The sequence below is a fragment of the Barbus barbus genome, assembly GCF_936440315.1.
Source record: "Barbus barbus genome assembly, chromosome: 28".
Taxonomy (NCBI): domain Eukaryota; kingdom Metazoa; phylum Chordata; class Actinopteri; order Cypriniformes; family Cyprinidae; genus Barbus; species Barbus barbus.
In genome coordinates, this window is record NC_136756.1 from 9,810,235 (window position 1) to 9,831,035 (window position 20,801).

The window sequence follows — 20,801 nt, forward strand, 5'->3', positions numbered from 1 at the left end:
GATAGATATATAGATAGACAGACAGACAGATATGCTATGATTGATAGATGGATGGATGGATGGATGGATGGATGGATGGATGGATTGATGAATGATAGATGGATGGACAGACAGACATAATACAAAACGATAACATAAACAGACAGAAAGACGGATATGATACAGTAGCTAGATACGATACGATACAATAGACAGATACAATACGATGTAATATGATACAATAGACAGACATACAGACGTGATACAATACAATATGATAGACATGACAAAAAGACAGATACGATAAAATAAGATGCAGTAGATAATCGGACAGACAGATAGATAGACAGGCATATACAGTACGTTACAATATGATAGATAGATTTACATTTAGTCATTTTGCAGACACTTTTATCCAAAGCGACTTTTTATCCAAGGCAATCAGACAGACGAAATGCTCGTAACACCAAGTCTCAGGCATTTGTTCAAATAAGTACAAGCTCGCAAGGGAAGAATAAATAAAAGAAAGATAAAGTGTTTTTTTTTTTTTTTGAGTTTAGGATGAAGTCAAGTAGTGTCGAAAGAGATGAGTTTTCAGTTGTTGCTTGAAGATTGACAGGGATCCCGCACTCCGGATAGGGGTGGGAAGATCATTCCACCAGCCGGGAATGGTGAACGAGAATGTTCTGAAGAGTGATTTTGAACCTCTCTGTGATGGTACCACAAGGCGTCGCTCACTAGCGGATCTCAGACTCCTGGAGGGGATGTAGATTCGTAATAGTGAGTGGAAGTACGTGGGTGCTGAGCCTGTGATTGTTCTATATGCAAGCAGCCAGTGCAAGGAGATAAAGAGAGATGTAACATGGGCTCTTATGGGCTCGTTGAAGACCAGTCATGACGCTGCATTCTGAATCATTTGTAGAGGTTTGATTGTGCTTGACAGAAGTCCAGCCAGAAGAGCATTGCAGTAGTCCAGCCTAGAAATGACAAGGGCCTGGACAAGAAGTTGTGCAGCATACTGTGTCAGAAAGGGCCTGATCTTTCTGATGTTATGTAGTACAAACCTGCAAGATGGAGCAGTCTTAGCAGTGTGGTCTTTGAAGGTCAGCTGGTCATCAAAGATTACACCAAGATTTCTGACCGAAGTTGATGGGGTAATTGTTGATGAACTGGATCGTGAAGTCATGCTGTAGAGTTGGAGTGGCAGGGAAGACAAGAAGCTCAGTCTTTGCCAGGTTGAGCTGTAGGTGATGTTCTTTCATCCGTGCTGAGATGTCTGCCAGGCAGCCTGAGATCCACGCAGCTACCGTTGGATCATCTGGTTGAATAGAGCTGTGTGTCATCAGCAATGGTAGGCAAATCCATGTGCCTTTATGATGGGACCCAGTGATGTAGTGTATGTAGAGAAGAGGAGGGGTCCAAGAACTGATCCCTGTGGAACCCCAGTGACCAGTTGATGTGCTTCGGTTACCTCCCCAGGCCACCCTGAAAGTCCTACCAGTGAGATAGGATTTAAACCAGCGAAGTGGAATCCCTGTGATGCCCAGTGATGAGAGGGTGGAGAGGAGGATCTGATGATTGACAGTGTGAAAAGCGGCAGACAGATCCAGCAGAATGAGGACTGATGATTTTGAGTTGGCTTTTGCCTTTCGCAGGGCTTCAGTCACTGGTAGATAGATAGATAGATAGATAGATAGATAGATAGATAGATAGATAGACAGACAGACAGACAGACAGACAGACTGACAATACAATACAATATGATGTGATACAAAACAATACAATATGATAGATTTTCAGACAGACAGGTGAATTGATAGATAGATATAACAGATAGACAGACAGGAAAACCTACACAGTTATTAGATGAATAGGATTATTTGAAAATATCTACTTTTGTGTTTTTGCAACATGACGGTGAAAATATGATGTGTTATTCCTTTAAAAATGCTGTCTATGGAAAGCCACCTTAATGAGAACAGATTTCTTGCAAGCACAACCTGCTATACAAAATTAAGAAACTATGCTTGTTTATTGAGAGCGTCCCAACCCTCTCCTTCTAATTTAATGTGGGTTCATTATGCTGTGTTTGGAATTAAGATTAACATTGTTTCCAATGTAGGTAAGGAAATGACCTTATCCAGAGTGGCAGTGTGGTATGTGTATGTGTGCTGGTCACTGCTAAACTCACGGCCTTCTCATCAAATCTGAAGGGTAGTGGCAGTGGCAGTGAATTTAACCATCTTTCCCTAATAAACAAAGCTAGAGAAAGACAGATGTGGATTCAATCAGCTTCTTATGTGATTAAAAATCCAACAATCCTGCATTGATTAACTCGAGAATAACACTTTAAACAAGAAATAAATAAAACAGATCTCAGTGAGACAAAAAATAAATCTTAAGCACACACAGTATGGTTATTTCAGTTGGTGATGTATTTTAAAGTCAAACATTGATCACAACCAATTTTACTGCTATAATCTGAACTACCCTTGGCCTTGTGAAAAAAAGTGTGCTTAATTGTACACTTGTAGAGTTCTTTTAAAAAGGCCACTTAAGTTTTCTTAAAGAATACTCTTTTTATGTCTGTTTCCTAAATGGGCCATGAAATGCAGTTCCATATTTTTATATTTTGTTAATTGATTAAAGTTTTTTTGCATCAAAAAAGGTAAATTATTAATTATCACTCTCTGTGAAACAATTTCTTCTGCACTGCTTTCAACAAGTGGGTAACTAACTTGCAAAAGTATTGATTGTTTTGATTGTTTCATGAACTCTCCCCTCATCTTCCACTGGTCAGCCAAACAGAAAGCCCCGCCCCCAAACTCACCCCATTGATTGAGCTGATGCTGTGTCAGACTGTTCAGGATGCTCAAACAAGCAGAAAAATGTTTTGAAAGTGCCACAGTTTTTACCCTTTTCAGAGAAATCTTGTCTCTGTATATCAAACTGAAAAAAAAGAATGTTTCTTAAAACTGAAAAAAGTGCACACTTCAACTGTAATATTATAATACAAGTTTGTCAGAAGTTTGACTAGACTCGACTAGATTACCTCGGCCTCACTGTTTACACAAATACTCCTCAAAACTCCTCCACAGCCCAACAACAGTCCCAAGTTCTTCTTCCAGAGTTCATTTTGAGTTCTTATTGAGATGTTGAGCCAATGAACACGCCTAACAGCAGGGACTGAATATTCAGTTGCTGGAGTTGTCTCGGGCTTCATATCCAGTAGCGACGTGGTGAAGAAAGTGTTAATAGAACGGGACAGAGCAGGACCAGAGGAGTGTGTGAGGAAGAAGAAGGGGGGCAGACCGCTGGAGTTGATAGACTCCAGATGTGACTATTAGATAAACTCAAGGCAAGGGGTATGTTTGTGAGTGTGTGTATGTGTGCTAGTGTGGGTGTGTTTATGTTGCTAGCGGGACCCGATAGCGTCTGGGCTTTTCACAAAATGCAAAAGCAGGATGGAGTGACAGAGCGTACATTCACACTGAGAAATCGCTGAAAGAGCAGATGAGGGTAGTTTTGAGAGGAAATTTTTACTCCGTCTGTGAAATGCACAGCTGAACTGAATTTACAACCTTCTGTATTTGTTCTCTGTGTTTACTTCTTTCACGTCCACAAGAAATCTTTTTCATTTTGCTCTCCTAAAGTCCAGACTGACTGGATCTCAAAGTCCACCCACATGCAGCAGTGTTCACACATAGCCTGTCATTGTCCTGTGTTCATTCACTCATATTGTGCTCTGTGCTGTCCGACAGCTGTTTCTTTGTACTCTTGCTGGCAGAGTGACAGAGCTTCAGTGCTCTACTCTCAAAGTACTGTGTGCTGGCCCAACATGCAGGACTTTTGATTGATAATTGCTTTTTTTCCAACATATTAATAGTTGGACTTATGCAAATTGCTGCAGAATTTCTGTAATTGTGTTCAAGAGTTAGATTGCATAAGTAAAAATCCAGATCATTTTCTCCATCGATGAACTGAGTGAAAACTTTTGAACAGGATGAAGATGATACATTTTTCGTATTTTGTTTAAGCCTTTTTTCAGGTAGTACTGCCCTTCAGAAGCAACAGAAGATACTTATGTATTTCCCAGAAGACAAAATAAGTTCGATTTACTCTTGTCTTTAAATTCAGAAAGTTTTCAGCGCCAGCTCTTAATGCATCTCGTTTCCTTCTGGAGCATCAGTGAACGTTTGAACCTTTTGTGTAACTTGCGAATGAGTCCCTCAGTTGTCATCATTGTGAAAAGATGGCTCTCAAAATCATACAGTCCCTCCTGGTTAAGGATCTGGAGGACTTTCCTAAAGAAAGTGAGCAATTTAACTGTTCAGGACAAACAAGGGACTCATGAACAACCATTACAAAAACACAAAACAGTCGTGGATCATCTTACACAGTATTAAGAGTTAAGCATATTTAACATTTTGAACAGGTCTGCAAAAAAGTGGCATTAGTTTTCATCTACATTTGGGAGCAGACTTCCTTCCAAATTCCAACTGAAGCAACATCCCAAAAGCAAATGGTAATTTTTTAATACATGTACTTAATTTATTTCTGGAAGTACACATGCTCCAAGCACAAGGCTGAGCAATTTTCCACAATTCCAGTCCCAACGTTTATCTTGGCCTTTCCTTTGTTCAATGGCAGAACCTTCCTTCTGCCATCGAACAAATATATAATCAACATTAACCACAGAAATGCAACTCTTCAAAACTGCACTTCTTCTTCATGAGTTGACTGAAAAAAATTATAAAGGAAATGGTCTAGACTTCACATTGCATGTGTATTTAATTCAAGCTCTTGAAATATGTTAGATATTTCAGTCTAAACGGGCCCGTCCTGAAGTAGAATACATATTGGTTCCATTTATCTGATTATTAAAATGATGACATTGACATTTTACACATATATGCTAAGCTTATGTTCCTTAAGTGTGCATTGGGTTTCAAAAGGATGATCATTTGCAATAATTTTAGTACAAATAAAAGTTGAAATGATGCCTTTGACTCAGGATAGACTGGATAGAGGAAAACTATTCCAATAATCTGAGGGAGGAGAGGAAAAGCAGGAAATGAGTTGGAAAAATAAGAAGCAGGCAGATCCAGATTTCCTGTTTTGGTAGGAGTGGGTCAATGTAAATTTCAAGGCAGCGTTATAAGGACCCCATTGTTTAACATGTCCGATGTGTGTGTTAGTGGCCATTACACGGGGTCACGTCTGCTCCCCCCACTCAGGACTCCAGCACTATGGGAAAAACAGTGTTTAAAAAAATATAGAGAGAAAGGAAACAGTAAAAATAAATGAGAAACGACCTCTGTGCAGAGACAGGAAATGACATGCGGCACCAAAATGGCTTCCGCAATTTGCACCTAAATCTACGAAGCAACACACCTCACCATATTCCTTCCTGTATTAAGGAATTGCTACATTGCCTGGCAACAGGGCTACATAAACAGTAATGAACTATTTAACTTGATATTAGAAAGAAGTCATCCGCTTGCACCTGTCCAAAAAAAATGTGAAGAAGACTTATAATTAGTATTTATTATTGTTGTTGTTTTGGTGGATTAATGTGAAGAATGTTTATTTATTTATTATTTAAGTCAGAGTATCATTCTAGCAATTTGCCTTAAGCCATGTGTTATGTTGCCGTTTCTTTTTAAAATGACAGTTTACAGTTACTTGCCAAATGCAGTTTTCAATTAAACTAAATCTCATTTGCCGAAATTCTAAATAGAGCGCATAGAGTTTAGAATCTGGATCCAGAAGTAATTAACAATTGATTTATAAACATTTAAAGACAGATCAACCTTGAGCTCATGAGGTTGTTAAGTGAAGCCACAAATTAGTTTTCAACTTCAAAAAATCTGCAAAATAGTCAAAATCATATCATAGAAGTCACCATTACCATGTGAATTAAAACAGCTGCTTATACTTTTGTACAATTTGTTTTTGCATATTTTGAGATAAACTTGCAGTGCTTAATGGAATGAGCAGTTCATTCCATGTTAGGAATGCTAACTTATTATTACTCATTATTAACTCATTATTATAACTCAACACATCACAGCTGGTAGGACAGTGTCCCATATAAACCCCAAATCTCCATCAAGAGTTAAAATACTATAAAATGCTGTTTCAGGTCAGTGACTGAAGTGTGTTATAGCTTTCCCGTCCAGACATCTGCATGTTTGAATACCTATCATCATGTTCTTACATAAGGTCTTACTAAGAAAATCATAAACCATGTGCTGGGGAAATTATTCAGCAGACTTTGGCTTGGATTTTAAGTGATTTAAAGACACGGATCAAAAATCGTTCTTTCTAAATCCTTTTGTGAAGTTCACGAAGGTTTGTGGATTCCAACTGTGTGTAACTGCTCCAGAGTTTTAAAGACCCTGTGAAAGCACTTAATGAGTGCAGTTTTCTGTCTTGTGTGGACGCATTTCCTGCTGAAACTGGAAGTTGGGCCTGGATGTATTCAATAGCTTTCGCCTTGTTTATACAAAGCCAATAGCATTTAGTTTACATCAAAGACATGAACATGTGGTGAAACAAGTACATAAGAATATACTTAAGTGTGAGTATACTTGAATTGCATTTGAATTGCACTTAATTGGATGTTATTTACAATCAAAAGAAATTATATTGTAATTTAAAATGTGTAATTAAACGCATTCAGCTAAACTTCAGGGTATTTTTGACCCACTTAATTTTAATCAACACATCAAAATAACTGGACTTATTTAAAACATGACAAAAGATTATTAAAACAAGGATTTATCATTACCTGCAAGTTCAGGTTTTTTTATTTTAAAATTTGAAGTACACTACAAGTGCACATTTACTGCAATTAAGTATGCTCCTTTTTTACAATTAACAATAAAACGTATAGTCAAGTTCTTTAGTATGGTAGTCAAAACATCCAGCTAGTGTACAGTATGTCTGAGTCAGCAATATTTTTATCTAAAAAAAAAAAAGACAGTAAATTTTAAGCATATAAATGTGCTAAAAGATCATTTTGTAAGCTTTAGGAATATACTGCCATACTGACAAACCGATTAAGAGCCATAAAACTCCAGATTTCATGAGTCTTTAATCACTCCAGCCGTGCTGACATTGTGGATCTGCAGTGTGTGTGTGTGTGTGTGTGTGTGTGTGTGAGTGCTCCAGACTTTAGGAAGAGAACTCTCCCCGTTCCACATTCCCCATCTGAGCGATAAGAGAGTGTCTGTGAGCCGTTGTGTTGATCTTCACACACAGAGAGCACACTTTGCTTTGACCTTTACTCTAGCGGTGTGTGTGTGAGGAAACAGTGGGTAGAGTCTCTCTTTTCATCACAGTGCTAATGAGGGTTAGGACACGCTAGCCAGGAAACAGCTATTGTTCCCCATCCAAGAGCACGGCTACTGGCACACACACACATTTGTGAGGAGGTTCATTCAACAATTCACATTCATAGACTGAAATACTCTACAACATGTCCTATTTACCCTGCTGTCGCACTCTTTTGTAGTCACAGGAATTCAAACACGTGTATTTAATAGCGCATAACTTTCTCCTGCGGTCACTTTCTCACCTTCTTCCCCTCCGCTCTGATAGCTATTAATGTGTCAGTCATGCAGCACTCAGTAGGCCATACAGATGTGACAGGCCAGCGCTTTACTGCATTCTGTCAAGCCGGTGTTAATGTCTTGGTTCCCTGCAAATATATACATATATATATCATCTTTATATTCAGCACATGATATCATGCTGCGGCTTTGTTTGCTGTAGTTTCAGCACTGATAGAGCTTCATGCATGAAGGAGATTAGGAAAGAGAGGATGATTGATTGGTGGATTGCTTGTTTTGGTTCAGTATTAGCCACATAATCAATTCAGTACATTTAGTAAAAAGGCTACAACCTAAATTATAATATTACATATGTGACCCTGGATCACAAAACCAGTCATAAGGGTAAATTTTTCAAAATTGAGATTTATACATCATCTGAAAGCTTTCCATTGATGTATGGTTTGTTATGATAGGCCAATATTTGGCCGAGATAAAACTATTTGAATAACTGGAATCTGAGGGTGCAAAAAAATTGAAATATTGAGAAAATCACCTTTAAAGTTGTCCAAATGAAGTTCTTAGCAATGCATATTACTAATCAAATATTAAGTTTTGATACATTTACAGTAGGAAATGTACTAAATATTTTCATGGAACATGATATTTACTTAATATCCTAATGATTTTTGGCATAAAAGAAAAATCAATAATTTTGACCCATACAGTGTATTTTTGGCTATTGCTACAAATATTCCCCAGCGACTTAAGACTGGTTTTGTGGTTCAGGGTCACATATACATTTGAAAATATATGCATATAATGTATATAAAATCTTACATATAATTATATTGTTACGTTTGCATGCTATATAAAGTGTGACATTAGAATGCAAAATACTTTAAAGTGAAATCTATTGTTAATTCTAATATATATCTTATAATTAATATTAAGATATATACAGGTATTATTTGTAATAATATAATATTAATGGAAATATTCATTTTTAATAATATTGAAATAATTATGTAATTTCTATTTAACAGTAGCTTACTATATAAAGCATACAACACACTTTATAATGGATATAAAATTATATTTAATTGATATAAAATGTAATTATTCAAATGAATATATGTATTTACACACAGAAATACTAAATAAATGAATAAATATTAATGTTTGAAATACATTTTTATTTAAATGTTAGCATACTGTATAAAGCACACTATACTTTATAATAAATATAAAATGCCATTTATTTTATGTAAAATTATTGAATCTAATGCACAGTCTAAACCTAATGTAATGTAATCAAAATGAATGAATAAATCTCAGAACAGTGATGGGGAACTGCAGCGAATAAGTATCTTATATGTTTTGATTTAAAGTTTGCATGAAATGAAAATGGATCTTATTAACTTTCTAAATGCACAGTTTTTAATGTAACGTGTAAAGTTGGTGTACTCTCTAATGCTCTTGTTTTGAGGATGCTGAAACAATGTTGAGCGATTATGAAACTTGAGTTGACCCTTATCCTCAAAATTCCCTCATGGCCAATAGAAAAAGAAAAAAAAAACATGCAAGAGTTTCAGGGGTTCATTTGTCAGTATTAAGTGTGTGAATCCATATTTTGATGGGTGAATATGCTGATAAGTGCTTAAACACATGGACAAAAGCAAACACAGAGATCCGGGCCAGCACAGAGGCGGCATGAAACACTACCTTCAAAGCTTGTACTGGAAATGAATATCTACGGTTTGACTTTTGAAGGTGTAACTTCACTGTGGGAAGAATCACTTTAAAAGCTTCCACTGTTTAAAGAGAGCATCTCCACTTTCTCCTGTGATGTGTGTCTGTTTTCTCTGCTTGGGGGATCTGCCTCCTGATCTGAGGTCCAGGTGTGGTTTGAGGTATGGTTTAAAAAATGCAGGAAATGTCTTTCTTTCTCAAACAGAGACGGGACAGAGTAAACTATGTTGAAGGCAGGGAAAGGGTCTTGTGGTCAGCGGCGTATAAAATGTGTTTCATATTTTATTTAATGTTATTTTATGCTGATATGAACTGGTTGTTTTTGGACTCCAGCAATGATCAGCATACACCTAGATGAGTCCCAGAGACAGATCCCCAGTGAGGACCCCTCCACCTAGACGGCCATCGGGAAAAGACCACTGGAACCAGTTGGGCCCTTCGAATCTAGTTTGCTGCAGTTGGAACAAACTGCTGGTTCGTTTGGCCAGAGGAGAACTGCCCCCCCGACTGAGCCTGGTTTCTCCCAAGGTTTTTTTCTCCATTCTGTCACCGATGGAGTTTTGGTTCCTTGCCGCTGTCGCCTCTGGCTTGCTTAGTTGGGGACACTTCATTTCCAGCGATATCGTGGACCTGATTGCACAGACACTATTTAAACTGAACTGAGCTGGACGATGACATCACTGAATTCAATAATGAAATGCCTTTAACTGAAAATTGAGTGTTTAATCTTGTCATTTTACATTATTGACACTATTTTCCTATGTTGATATTGTGCAGTTGCTTTGACACAATTTGTATTGTTAAAAGCGCTATATAAATAAAGGTGACTTGACTTGACAAACATGTGACTTCCTTTTCTTTCAAAGCACATGTACATATGTGTTCATCTATATTAAGTACAGTAAACGAAGGCAAAATTAGCATTTATTGCTATGTAGAAACAAAGGGTTGCTTTTTAAACTAACAGAGAAAAGTGTAATCCATGGGAAATCTACTCAAATATAAGAGTTAGAGTACATGTAAGTCGATCTGTTCAAAGGTCTCCGTGTTTGTCTGTTTCTCAGGGATCTCAGGAATAACTTGATCAGCACCATCATGCCTGGAGCCTTTCTGGGTCTCACAGCTCTTCGAAAACTGTAAGTAGACCTTAAAATTATAATCGGTTATTATAACAGGACGCCAGTTACACACTTTACCAATAATGCGGCAGTAATTGCATTAACTTTCACTTACAAAACTGTTTAACTGTTAGGGGCCGTTCACACAGAATGTGTTTTTCCATTCCAATGCACTACTTTTCCATTGTTTTTCAATGTAAACACATGCTAAACGGACATGTATGACTGTTGTGTTCGTATCTTTTGCAGCGTCTCGCACATGAGCCCTACGACTTTTTAAGAGTGTTAAGTAAAAAAAAAATTCCGCTCATCAATGTCAGTTCCAGAATCGTGAACCAATCAGAAAACCCTGAAGGCAGGGCAAGCGTTGTGAATTTTTGTTTACAGTAGAATTTTGGCATTGGAATTGTCATTGATAGGAAATGTTTTTTGAGCAGCAAATCAGCATATTAGAATGATTTCTGAGGGATCATGTGACACTGAAGACTGGAGTAATGATACTGAAAATTCAGCTTTGCATCACAGGAATAAATCACATAATTAAATATATTATAATAGAAAACAGTTATTTTACATTTTAATAATATTTTGCAGTATTACAGTTTTTACTGTTTTTTTCATCCAATAAATGGTGAGCATAACATATATTTATAGCCTGTGGTGAATAGCTGGTGTATGTTACCTTGACTGTAATTGAACTAATATAAGTAGTTTGAAAAGCTACAGTTTCAAAGTTTGAATCAATGATCACTGCATAATGATGAAGTATTTTCTGAAGTTCTGAAGCCCAGATCCCTATGCTTGCTAGAACTGGAACACAGAATAACAATGCATCTGATTTATTGTAATCTGTGCAGTGACCTATCCAGTAACCGAATTGGCTGCCTTACCTCAGAAGTGTTCCAGGGACTTACCAACCTCACAAAATTGTAAGTCATTATTTCTGAAACAAATATTTATTGGAATACAAAAACACAGAAGATGCTCTTGAAAGTGTTGCTGTGCTGTACAGAATAACATATGTTTGATAATGATACACACAATATCTGTTGCAAATGATGCATTTTATAATGTTCTTGTCATATTTAAGGATTGCAAAATGTTTCATTTGTGTTCTCATATACTGTATTTCTTATCTTATAGAAATATCTCTGGAAACATCTTTTCCTCTCTGGATCCACATTTGTTTATGGAGTTGCACTCTCTAAAGCTGGTGTGAGTTAAAGTGAATGTTCTCATGGTGCACATGCTCATTTTTTGTATAGAAAGAGATATTCCTGGGATTTCTAGCATGCCAATTGTCAGTGATTTGTTTTGATAATTTTATAATGTACTGAACTAAGATTGTAGATATATGTCTATAATTCACAACTGAATTCCCATGGTTTAATGGCTATTAAATGAAGCCTATTCTTTATCAAGTATGACAGGATAATCCTGTAATGCAGCTTTGATAAATATTTCCGATCTCATCCTGTTCCCGTCACCATTAGGGTCATGATTAACTCTTTAACATGACATAAAGTAGACCTAAAAAGTGTTTCAACCCTGAAGTCACACTTAAAATGTGTAAATATCTTTGTATTAAATAAGTAAAATTCTTAATTCATTCCTTTCAGATTTAGGAAGAACTAAATGTGTTTAATTACACAAATAAATGGACAGCCTTCTTCTGAACAACAAGCTTTTCTAATTCTTACCTCCAATTGTGTGCTCATTAGGAACTTTCATTCTGAGTTCCTGTCATGTGACTGTGGTCTGCGCTGGGTCCCAGGCTTTTTCCACAGCAGTTCTGCTCGGCTTGGGGACGAAACACTGTGTGCGTATCCTAGAAGACTTCAAAACAAACCCCTGCGACTCCTGAGAGAGATTGACCTCACCTGTGGTAAGCAAAATCACTATTAATCTTATACAATATTATGTTCAATTATTTACATACAATATGCACATCTGAATGGAATTTACGGCAACATATTTACTTATAATATTATATATATATTAGTGTTGTCAAAATTAGCGCGTTAACGCAGGCAATTAAATTTTTTCAGTTTAACGCGTTAAAAATATTTAACGCAATTAACACAGGGGCGGGGCTAGTGTTGGCCACCCAATCACAACTGCTGCCTCTCTTTCTTTTTTCTTGATAAGAAGTGCATTATTTAGGATGCATTCACGGGCTATCAGAATTATCGTAAATACGAGCTTCCTAGTCGGAAATTGGACATGAACGGCCTTAGAGAGACCTTATATGACCAATTTCCGACTAGGAAACTTGTATTTACGATAATTCCGATAGCATATGAATGCAGCATTAGTCACAGAACGTCTTTATGACCACATCAAATGGGAGATGTTTCAGATGTGCGCTTCACTTTGCCTCAGCGCCAGGTGTGAGTCAAACGAGCGCGGAAACAGGCACGCTGCAGCCTGTATCATTTCATATCAAGCGTGTGAAAGAAACAACGTGCATGCATCAATGTCTTACCGATGTCGTGGTAAGTTAAGTCATGAAGTTACCAAAAAGGCGATTAAAGCTGTCTTAAAACTGTGCATGCATGTAATATGTTATATATGAATCACATTTAAGAACATTTTCAAAACTGTCCTGGAGCAGCCCAGCACTGTCTTCCACATCTAACACACCCGATTTAACTCGTCAGCTCATAAGTAGAGACTTTAAGACCTGAAGTGGGTCAGAAAAGGTAAAGAGATTTGAGAGAAAATATGATGCGTGTCAGATCTGCCTCATGTTCAGCAGCGGCAGCTCTTAAAGAAATAGCACCCAAAAATAACCTAATATTCCAACTGCTGTGATGTCTGTTCATCAAAGCACAAAAGAGGAAATCAATAACTTTTGTAGCTTTAAGGATTCATCTATATATAATTTAGAATTTAGTGTTTGATAACTTTATTCAATTTCTGTATATTTCCTACTTGCTGAAGGGCACAGGTAAATATGACATTTATTATAATGGGTTTATGTGAAGATTGTTTAAAGTTCATTATTAAAATTATTAAAAGCGTTTTATTGGACTTTTGACTCAACCCCTTATTATGATGTATCCCTTGTGGTAACTTCCCGAAACAAAAGTGTTCAATATTGAAATCTGCATAATTTATCAGTGACAACACCTTCTTAGTCTTTGATCAGTTTAGGTATTTTGGCTGAATTGCAGTGTTGCTCAATCCTTGTGTTTTAGCCAGCTAAGATCAAGTATTTTTGACTTTTGCCACAGGGGTCTGATTGTATTTCTCTGTGACTTTCTGTTAAACCTCATCTCATCTGTCTGGTAGACATACGCTGCATTTTTCCGAGTATTGGTCCTCAAACCGGGGCTCCTGTTACTGTTTTAATATCAGCTCATTTCGCCATCTCTTCCTCTGCTGCCCTTAAACATATTTATGTTGGCCAGAAGCACATAGCTGTGACCGACTAGGAAAGATCACTCTGTGGGTTTGCAGTTGTGAATACATATCCTCAGTCCTTGACAAGGGACTGATTCACCCAGGCTGTTTCACAAGCAAAGCTGATTTTGAATGATTACACGGCAACAAAACACACAAAGAGCTTTCTTACACTTCCTGCTACTTGTGTGCGACAAAGAATACGATTGAATTTGCTTCGGTTATTAACAGAGGAGGTGTCTAGCAGTGCAGTCTATTAGGACTAAATATGAAAACAGATGAAAACCAAGAAATAATTTCTGATCCATAGAAAACTGAAGGCCTAATCTCTTTAATGCCCACACCAAAAAAGGTCCAGAATCAGAACAGCGGGAGACTGTGTGAGAATCCACAAGCAATACTATCTATAGTCTGTATCTGCAGTTCACAGATGATTACGTGTGCATATGGTTACATTTTTATGCAAATATTTTAAATACTCATAGTGCTGTTCTGAAGTTTGGAGTTTAAAAAGTCTCACCAAGACTGCATTAATTTGATCTAAAATACAGTAAAAACAGTAATATTGTGAAATATTACGATAAAAAAACTTATTCCTGTGATGCAAAGCTGAGTTTTCAGCAGCCATTACTCCAGTCTTCAGTGTCACATGATCCTTCAGAAATCATGCGAAAAAAATGTGATACTCTTTAATAAATTTGAATGTTTAAAATAACAGCATCAATTTTAAATAGAAATCTTTTGTAACATGCTGCCACTTTTGATCAGTTCAATGCATCCTTCTTGAATAAAATAAACCTTTTGAACTGTAATGTATTGGGCTTGTTTTAAGGACAGAATCTTTGTTTTAGTAGTCAGTAAGATTTTGTTTCCCCTCTGTTAATCTATTGTTAATCTTTTCAATGATTTTGCTCCTCAGAGGGTCTGCTGGAGCTGCACACGCTGTCTCTTTTACCCTCGCTGCGGCAGGTTGTGTTTAAGGGGGACAGGCTGCCTTTCCATTGCACTGCTTCACTGGTGGACAAAGTCACTGCTCTTCACTGGCAACACAACGGACAGCCTGTCACCACTGACCCTACCAATGGAGTTCATCTGGAAGAGAGTGTACAACATGATTGCACCTTCATCACCAGGTAACACATACAGAGACTAACCATAATTTAGTTATATATTTATGTATACTGTACACTGCTGGTCTTGAATAATTATGATTGTTTTATAAAAAGATGTCTCTTTTTCACCAAGGCATTTAGCCTATTTGATAAAAAATATAGTAATGTTGCGAAATATTATTGCAATTTAAAATAACTGTTTTCTATTTGAATATATTTTAAAATGTAATTTATTCCTGTGATGCAAAGCTGAATTTTCAGCATCATTACTCCAGTCTTCAGTGTCACATGATCCTTCAGAAATCATTCTAATATCCTGATTTGATGCTCAAGAAACACTTCTTATTATCAATGCTGAAAACAGTTGTACTGCTTAATATTTTTGTGTGCAAAAAGTGTATGTGCAAGGGAAGAGAACAGGCCAATATTATAGGGAGGCAACAAGATGTGAAAAGAAGAGATGAGACTAAATGAAACAGGATGGACTGAGAGATTTAAAAAGGGTAAAATGGGGTAAAAATAAATACGAAAATAATGAACCAAAAAAAAAACAAGAAAAAACAGGTTAACATTATCGAGTCAGAAACATCACTCTTCTACAGTACGTTTTATTACCGGTATACCGTTCTGTTCATTTTTAGTGAGCTGATCCTGTCAAACGTCCACGTCGAGGCGAGTGGTGAGTGGGAGTGTGTGGTGTCCACGGGCCGTGGGAACGCCTCGCGCAGTGTGGAGATAGTGGTACTGGAGAACAGCGCCTCCTTCTGTCCGGAGCAGAGAGTGACTAACAACCGAGGGGAGTTCAGGTAAGCGACTTGTCCTACAGCTTTACCTGTGGCTTATCTAGAAAAGTCTGGCATTATGTTATCTGTTTAACCTCTTTGGCTTCAGGTGGCCTAGAACTCTGGCTGGCATCACCTCCTATCAGTACTGTCTGCAGCTGCGCTACCCCTCTTTAACTATAGGGGGTGGCATGGAGCAGAAGAAGGCTTCGCGTAACTGTGACCGCTCTGGACGCTGGGAGGAGGGAGACTACTCGCAGTGCCTCTATACTAATGATATCACAAGGGTCCTGCATAACTTCATACTGGTTAGTGACATTCTAGCTAGAGTCTTGTTTTTTTAAAACTGTTTTTTTTTTTCTTCAGGTGTGGTGCAGATTACTACTATGTAAGGCATTTAAAGTTCCCATTGTGAAAAAGAAGTAAACTTTAGAATTCTTATTAAAAGAGTACTTATTACTGAAATAATATACTTTACAAGAATGTACTTAAGTGTAATGTTAATGCTGCAATTAAATAAAAAATGAGTTTAATTTTATATTGAATACAGCTGGGTATAAAAGTGTTTACTAACCCACTTAAGTAGGACTGAAGTTAGATGCAATAAATAATTATTACTTATATTGTTTTTGATATATGGTTAAAGTGTACTGACGAATGTACTGGCAGGTATTTATGTAAACTAAAATGCTTAAAATACTTTAATGTCATTTCTATTTAAACTTAAAATTATTTCTAATTACACATTTAAAATAATGAAATTTCAATTTAGTACATTGATGATATATTGGTTTTAAATCAAATAACACACTACGTTTAAATATCAAGTAGTTTACATATCCTTTAGTATCAACACATCAAAATAAGTGTACTTTAAAGCACAACAAACAATTATTAAACCATAATGATTTAAAATGCATGTATGTTTTAAATTTGACATTATTACAAAATGAACTTTTTAAAAGTATGTTAAGAAACATACTGTAGTATACTTAAGTGGCCTTTATTTAATTAATATTACAAGTGCAAATTCAATACTATCAAGCAACATTTTTATTTTTTTTCACAAGGGCCAGTTGGCAAGACAATTATACATCCTAGATGTTCCTCAGTGAAACAAGAAAAGAAAGATAAAAAACTTTTTTTAGTTTAATTTTTACTCAATATTTGACAATAAAAATAAGATTTGATTATGTTTTTGAAAGAAGCCTTTTATGCTCATTAAGGCTGCATTTATTAGATCAAAATACAATTTTTTTTTTTTTTTTTACAATTTAAAGAACTGTTTTCTATCTGAATGTATTTTAAAATGTAATTTATTCCTGTGATGCCCATCTGAATTTTCAACTTCATAACTCCAGTCTTCAGAGTCACATGATCCATCAGAAATCATTTTAATATGTTTTTATTAATTCCATTTTCATAGTTAATTCTCTGCTTCTCACTCAGATGCCCATCAACGCCTCCAACGCGATGACTCTGGCACACGAAGTGCGATCATACACTCTGGAGGCCGCTGGTTTCACAGATACGGTGGATGTTCTTTATGTGGCTCAGATGATGCACAAATTCATGGACTACGTGACAGAACTGCGTGAGGTTTGTAGAGCACTGTATTCAGCAGCGTATATATTGCAGTGCATTTGTTTCCTTACATAAACATGCACTCCTTCATTCCAGCTGTCCGAGGGGCTGGTGGAAATGGGCAGTAACCTGATGCAGGTAGATGATCAGATTCTGGCTCGAGCTCAGAGAGAGGAAAGAGCCTGCAGTTCAGTCGTTCACACACTGGAGACTCTCGCCTGGCCTCAGCTGCACTCTCATGCACAGGACTTGTCCAAAGTACGCCATTAGTCATGGCCGCTTCACATTATTGCATATATATATCATACTTTTATAGGATGCATTAAATTGATCGAAAATGTCAGTAATGGCATTTACATTGTTAAAAGATTTCTTCGAATAAATGCGGCTCTTCTGAACTTTCTAATTATCAAAGAATCCTAAAATAAGTACCATGGCTTCCACAAAAATATGAAGCAGCACAACTGTTTTCAACATTTATAATAATAAGGAATGATATCTTAGTACCAAATCAGCATATTTCCTCTCCTTCTTAGAGTTCTCGTAACATTGTGATGGAGGCTCACATGATTCGTCCTGCTCATTTTACTGGCATGAGCTGCACAGTCTATCAGAGACGAGAGGGGGCAGGAGGGAGTCAGGGGCATGATGGGATTGAATCGTCCCTTGAGCAGCAACTGCGATTTCGCTGCACCACAGGAACACACAACATCTCGCTGAATGCTTTTCATCTCAAGGTTTGTCATGTTTTGTGTGTGCAAGTGTACACTTGTGTATATATTTGCAGTAAGTCTGCTAAATTGGAACAACTAATTTTGTACTTTATGCACTTTAATTGTGAGGAAGTAGTGTTAAAGTCTAACTAAAGATATACTGAAGTACATTTAAAAGCGCTAAAGTGGAATTATTGCAAGTATACTTTAGGTACATTTTAAATATCTTGCATTAAAAGACCGATATTATGTAAAGATGATACAATCCTCATCAATAGTGACATTAAACACATTTTAGGCTTAATATTAAGAAATGAGCATTGTGCACAAGTAGTACTCCAAATAAAGGTTAATTATTATTTTTATATCAGTAAGTCGCCAGAATTATGTCAATAATTTTGAACTATACTTAGTAAATGTATTGAAATAAATGTGTTTTAAATATATGACTTTTTATATTATATACTATATATATATATATATATAAAACACCTGTTCAATTTCTCATTAATGCAATTATCTAATCAACCAATCACATGGCAGTTGCTTCAATGCATTTAGGGGTGTGGTCCTGGTCAAGACAATCTCCTGAACTCCAAACTGAATGTCAGAATGGGAAAGAAAGGTGATTTAAGCAATTTTGAGCGTGGCATGGTTGTTGGTGCCAGACGGGCCGGTCTGAGTATTTCACAATCTGCTCAGTTACTGGGATTTTCACGCACAACCATTTCTAGGGTTTACAAAGAATGGTGTGAAAAGGGAAAAACATCCAGTATGCGGCAGTCCTGTGGGCGAAAATGCCTTGTTGATGCTAGAGGTCAGAGGAGAATGGGCCGACTGATTCAAGCTGATAGAAGAGCAACTTTGACTGAAATAACCACTCGTTACAACCGAGGTATGCAGCAAAGCATTTGTGAAGCCACAACACGCACAACCTTGAGGCGGATGGGCTACAACAGCAGAAGACCCCACCGGGTACCACTCATCTCCACTACAAATAGGAAAAAGAGGCTACAATTTGCACGAGCTCACCAAAATTGGACGGTTGAAGACTGGAAAAATGTTGCCTGGTCTGATGAGTCTCGATTTCTGTTGAGATATTCAGATGGTAGAGTCAGAATTTGGCATAAACAGAATGAGAACATGGATCCATCATGCCTTGTTACCACTGTGCAGGCTGGTGGTGGTGGTGTAATGGTGTGGGGGATGTTTTCTTGGCACACTTTAGGCCCCTTAGTGCCAATTGGGCATCGTTTAAATGCCACGGCCTACCTGAGCATTGTTTCTGACCATGTCCATCCCTTTATTACCACCATGTACCCATCCTCTGATGGCTACTTCCAGCAGGATAATGCACCATGTCACAAAGCTCGAATCATTTCAAATTGGTTTCTTGAACATGACAATGAGTTCCTTGTACTAAAATGGCCCCCACAGTCACCAGATCTCAACCCAATAGAGCATCTTTGGGATGTGGTGGGACGGGAGCTTCGTGCCCAGGATGTACATCCCACAAATCTCCATCAACTGCAAGATGCTATCCTATCAATATGGGCCAACATTTCTAAAGAATGCTTTCAGCACCTTGTTGAATCAATGCCACGTAGATTTAAGGCAGTTCTGAAGGCGAAAGGGGGTCAAACACAGTATTAGTATGGTGTTCCTAATAATCCTTTAGGTGAGTGTATATGTATATATATATATATATATATATATATATAATATACTTTTTATATTACTAGGGCAGTTTAGGGCCTGAAATCATTACATTAATTTTGGATATTTACATAAATATATTGGATCCATTATAAGTACTTCTTTTAAAAATATGCTAAAGTGTGCTGCTTTTTCACAAATTGAAGATTTTTGTGTTACTAAGGGAAAACATGCGTTTTTGTGTTACCTAAAAGTCATGTATTGTCATAATCATGGGTGTCTATCATATTGCTACTACTGCTGTTTTATACATGTAAAAACAAGCCATTTAGCCGAGGTAAAATCACTGAAATGTACCGCTTTTGGTTGGCCCTTATTTTATCGTGTGTTTCTCTCTCTAGAATGCAGTGGCTCTTGCTTCAGTGTCTCTCCCTGCGTCTCTTTTTCCGCCGAACGCTCCTCCTGACTGTAAGCTGCAGTTTGTGGCATTCCGCAATGGAAGATTCTTCCCATTTACCAGCAATTTCACAGGACATTCGGACCTTGCACGCAGACGTGGTGTCAACACTCCAGTTATCTACGTTGGCCTTGGTGGGTTGCCTTCAGCTCGAACTTTCAAGGGATTGAAAACATTCATCAAATTTTTACAATGCTCTGAGTAGCCGCATGTATACTGATGTAGTGCAAGCATTTTGGGAGAAGACCAACACGATTCATCCTTGGACTCATAAAATATTCAAATCAGTACAGTAAATACATTCATTTTCAGAAATAACTTTTACCAGAGCACAGATGTAAACTTTCCTGCTTTCTCCCGCTTCTTCTTTTTCAGATGGTTGTAGCATGTGGAATCAGTCCGATCCCATTATTGTGTCACTACGACACACGTCACCTGGAAATGACCCTGTTGCTGCCCACTGGAGCTTGCAGGCGCTGGAGCATCATGGGAGTTGGAGTCTGGATGGCTGTCAATTGGCCCATAATGATGCGTCCACCTCCACACTGCGCTGCTCTGTGCTGAGCAATTACGCTGTACTTCAGGTAACACCTTTATAAAAATACAGATATGACCTGTGGGTATTGTAATTTTGAGGCCTCCTAAGATATATTTTTTCAGGCCAACATCTCCATATCCTTCATGGAG

General features: G+C 37.3%; 1 protein-coding gene across 1 annotated transcript in view; it reads left to right on the forward strand.

The window, feature by feature from the left end:
* Nucleotides 1-20,801, forward strand: part of LOC306848763 (adhesion G protein-coupled receptor A2-like) — a gene marked incomplete at its 5' end in the record, with an annotated part of 101,311 nt that overhangs the window by 70,586 nt on the left and 9,924 nt on the right. The window contains 12 exons of the mRNA XM_079383508.1: nucleotides 10,352-10,423; nucleotides 11,263-11,334; nucleotides 11,549-11,620; nucleotides 12,127-12,290; nucleotides 14,730-14,943; nucleotides 15,564-15,728; nucleotides 15,814-16,012; nucleotides 17,154-17,303; nucleotides 17,385-17,546; nucleotides 17,825-18,025; nucleotides 20,059-20,248; nucleotides 20,490-20,698. Coding sequence (XP_079239634.1) covers nucleotides 10,352-10,423; nucleotides 11,263-11,334; nucleotides 11,549-11,620; nucleotides 12,127-12,290; nucleotides 14,730-14,943; nucleotides 15,564-15,728; nucleotides 15,814-16,012; nucleotides 17,154-17,303; nucleotides 17,385-17,546; nucleotides 17,825-18,025; nucleotides 20,059-20,248; nucleotides 20,490-20,698 — 1,870 coding nt within the window. The remainder of the gene's footprint in view (nucleotides 1-10,351; nucleotides 10,424-11,262; nucleotides 11,335-11,548; nucleotides 11,621-12,126; nucleotides 12,291-14,729; nucleotides 14,944-15,563; nucleotides 15,729-15,813; nucleotides 16,013-17,153; nucleotides 17,304-17,384; nucleotides 17,547-17,824; nucleotides 18,026-20,058; nucleotides 20,249-20,489; nucleotides 20,699-20,801) is intronic.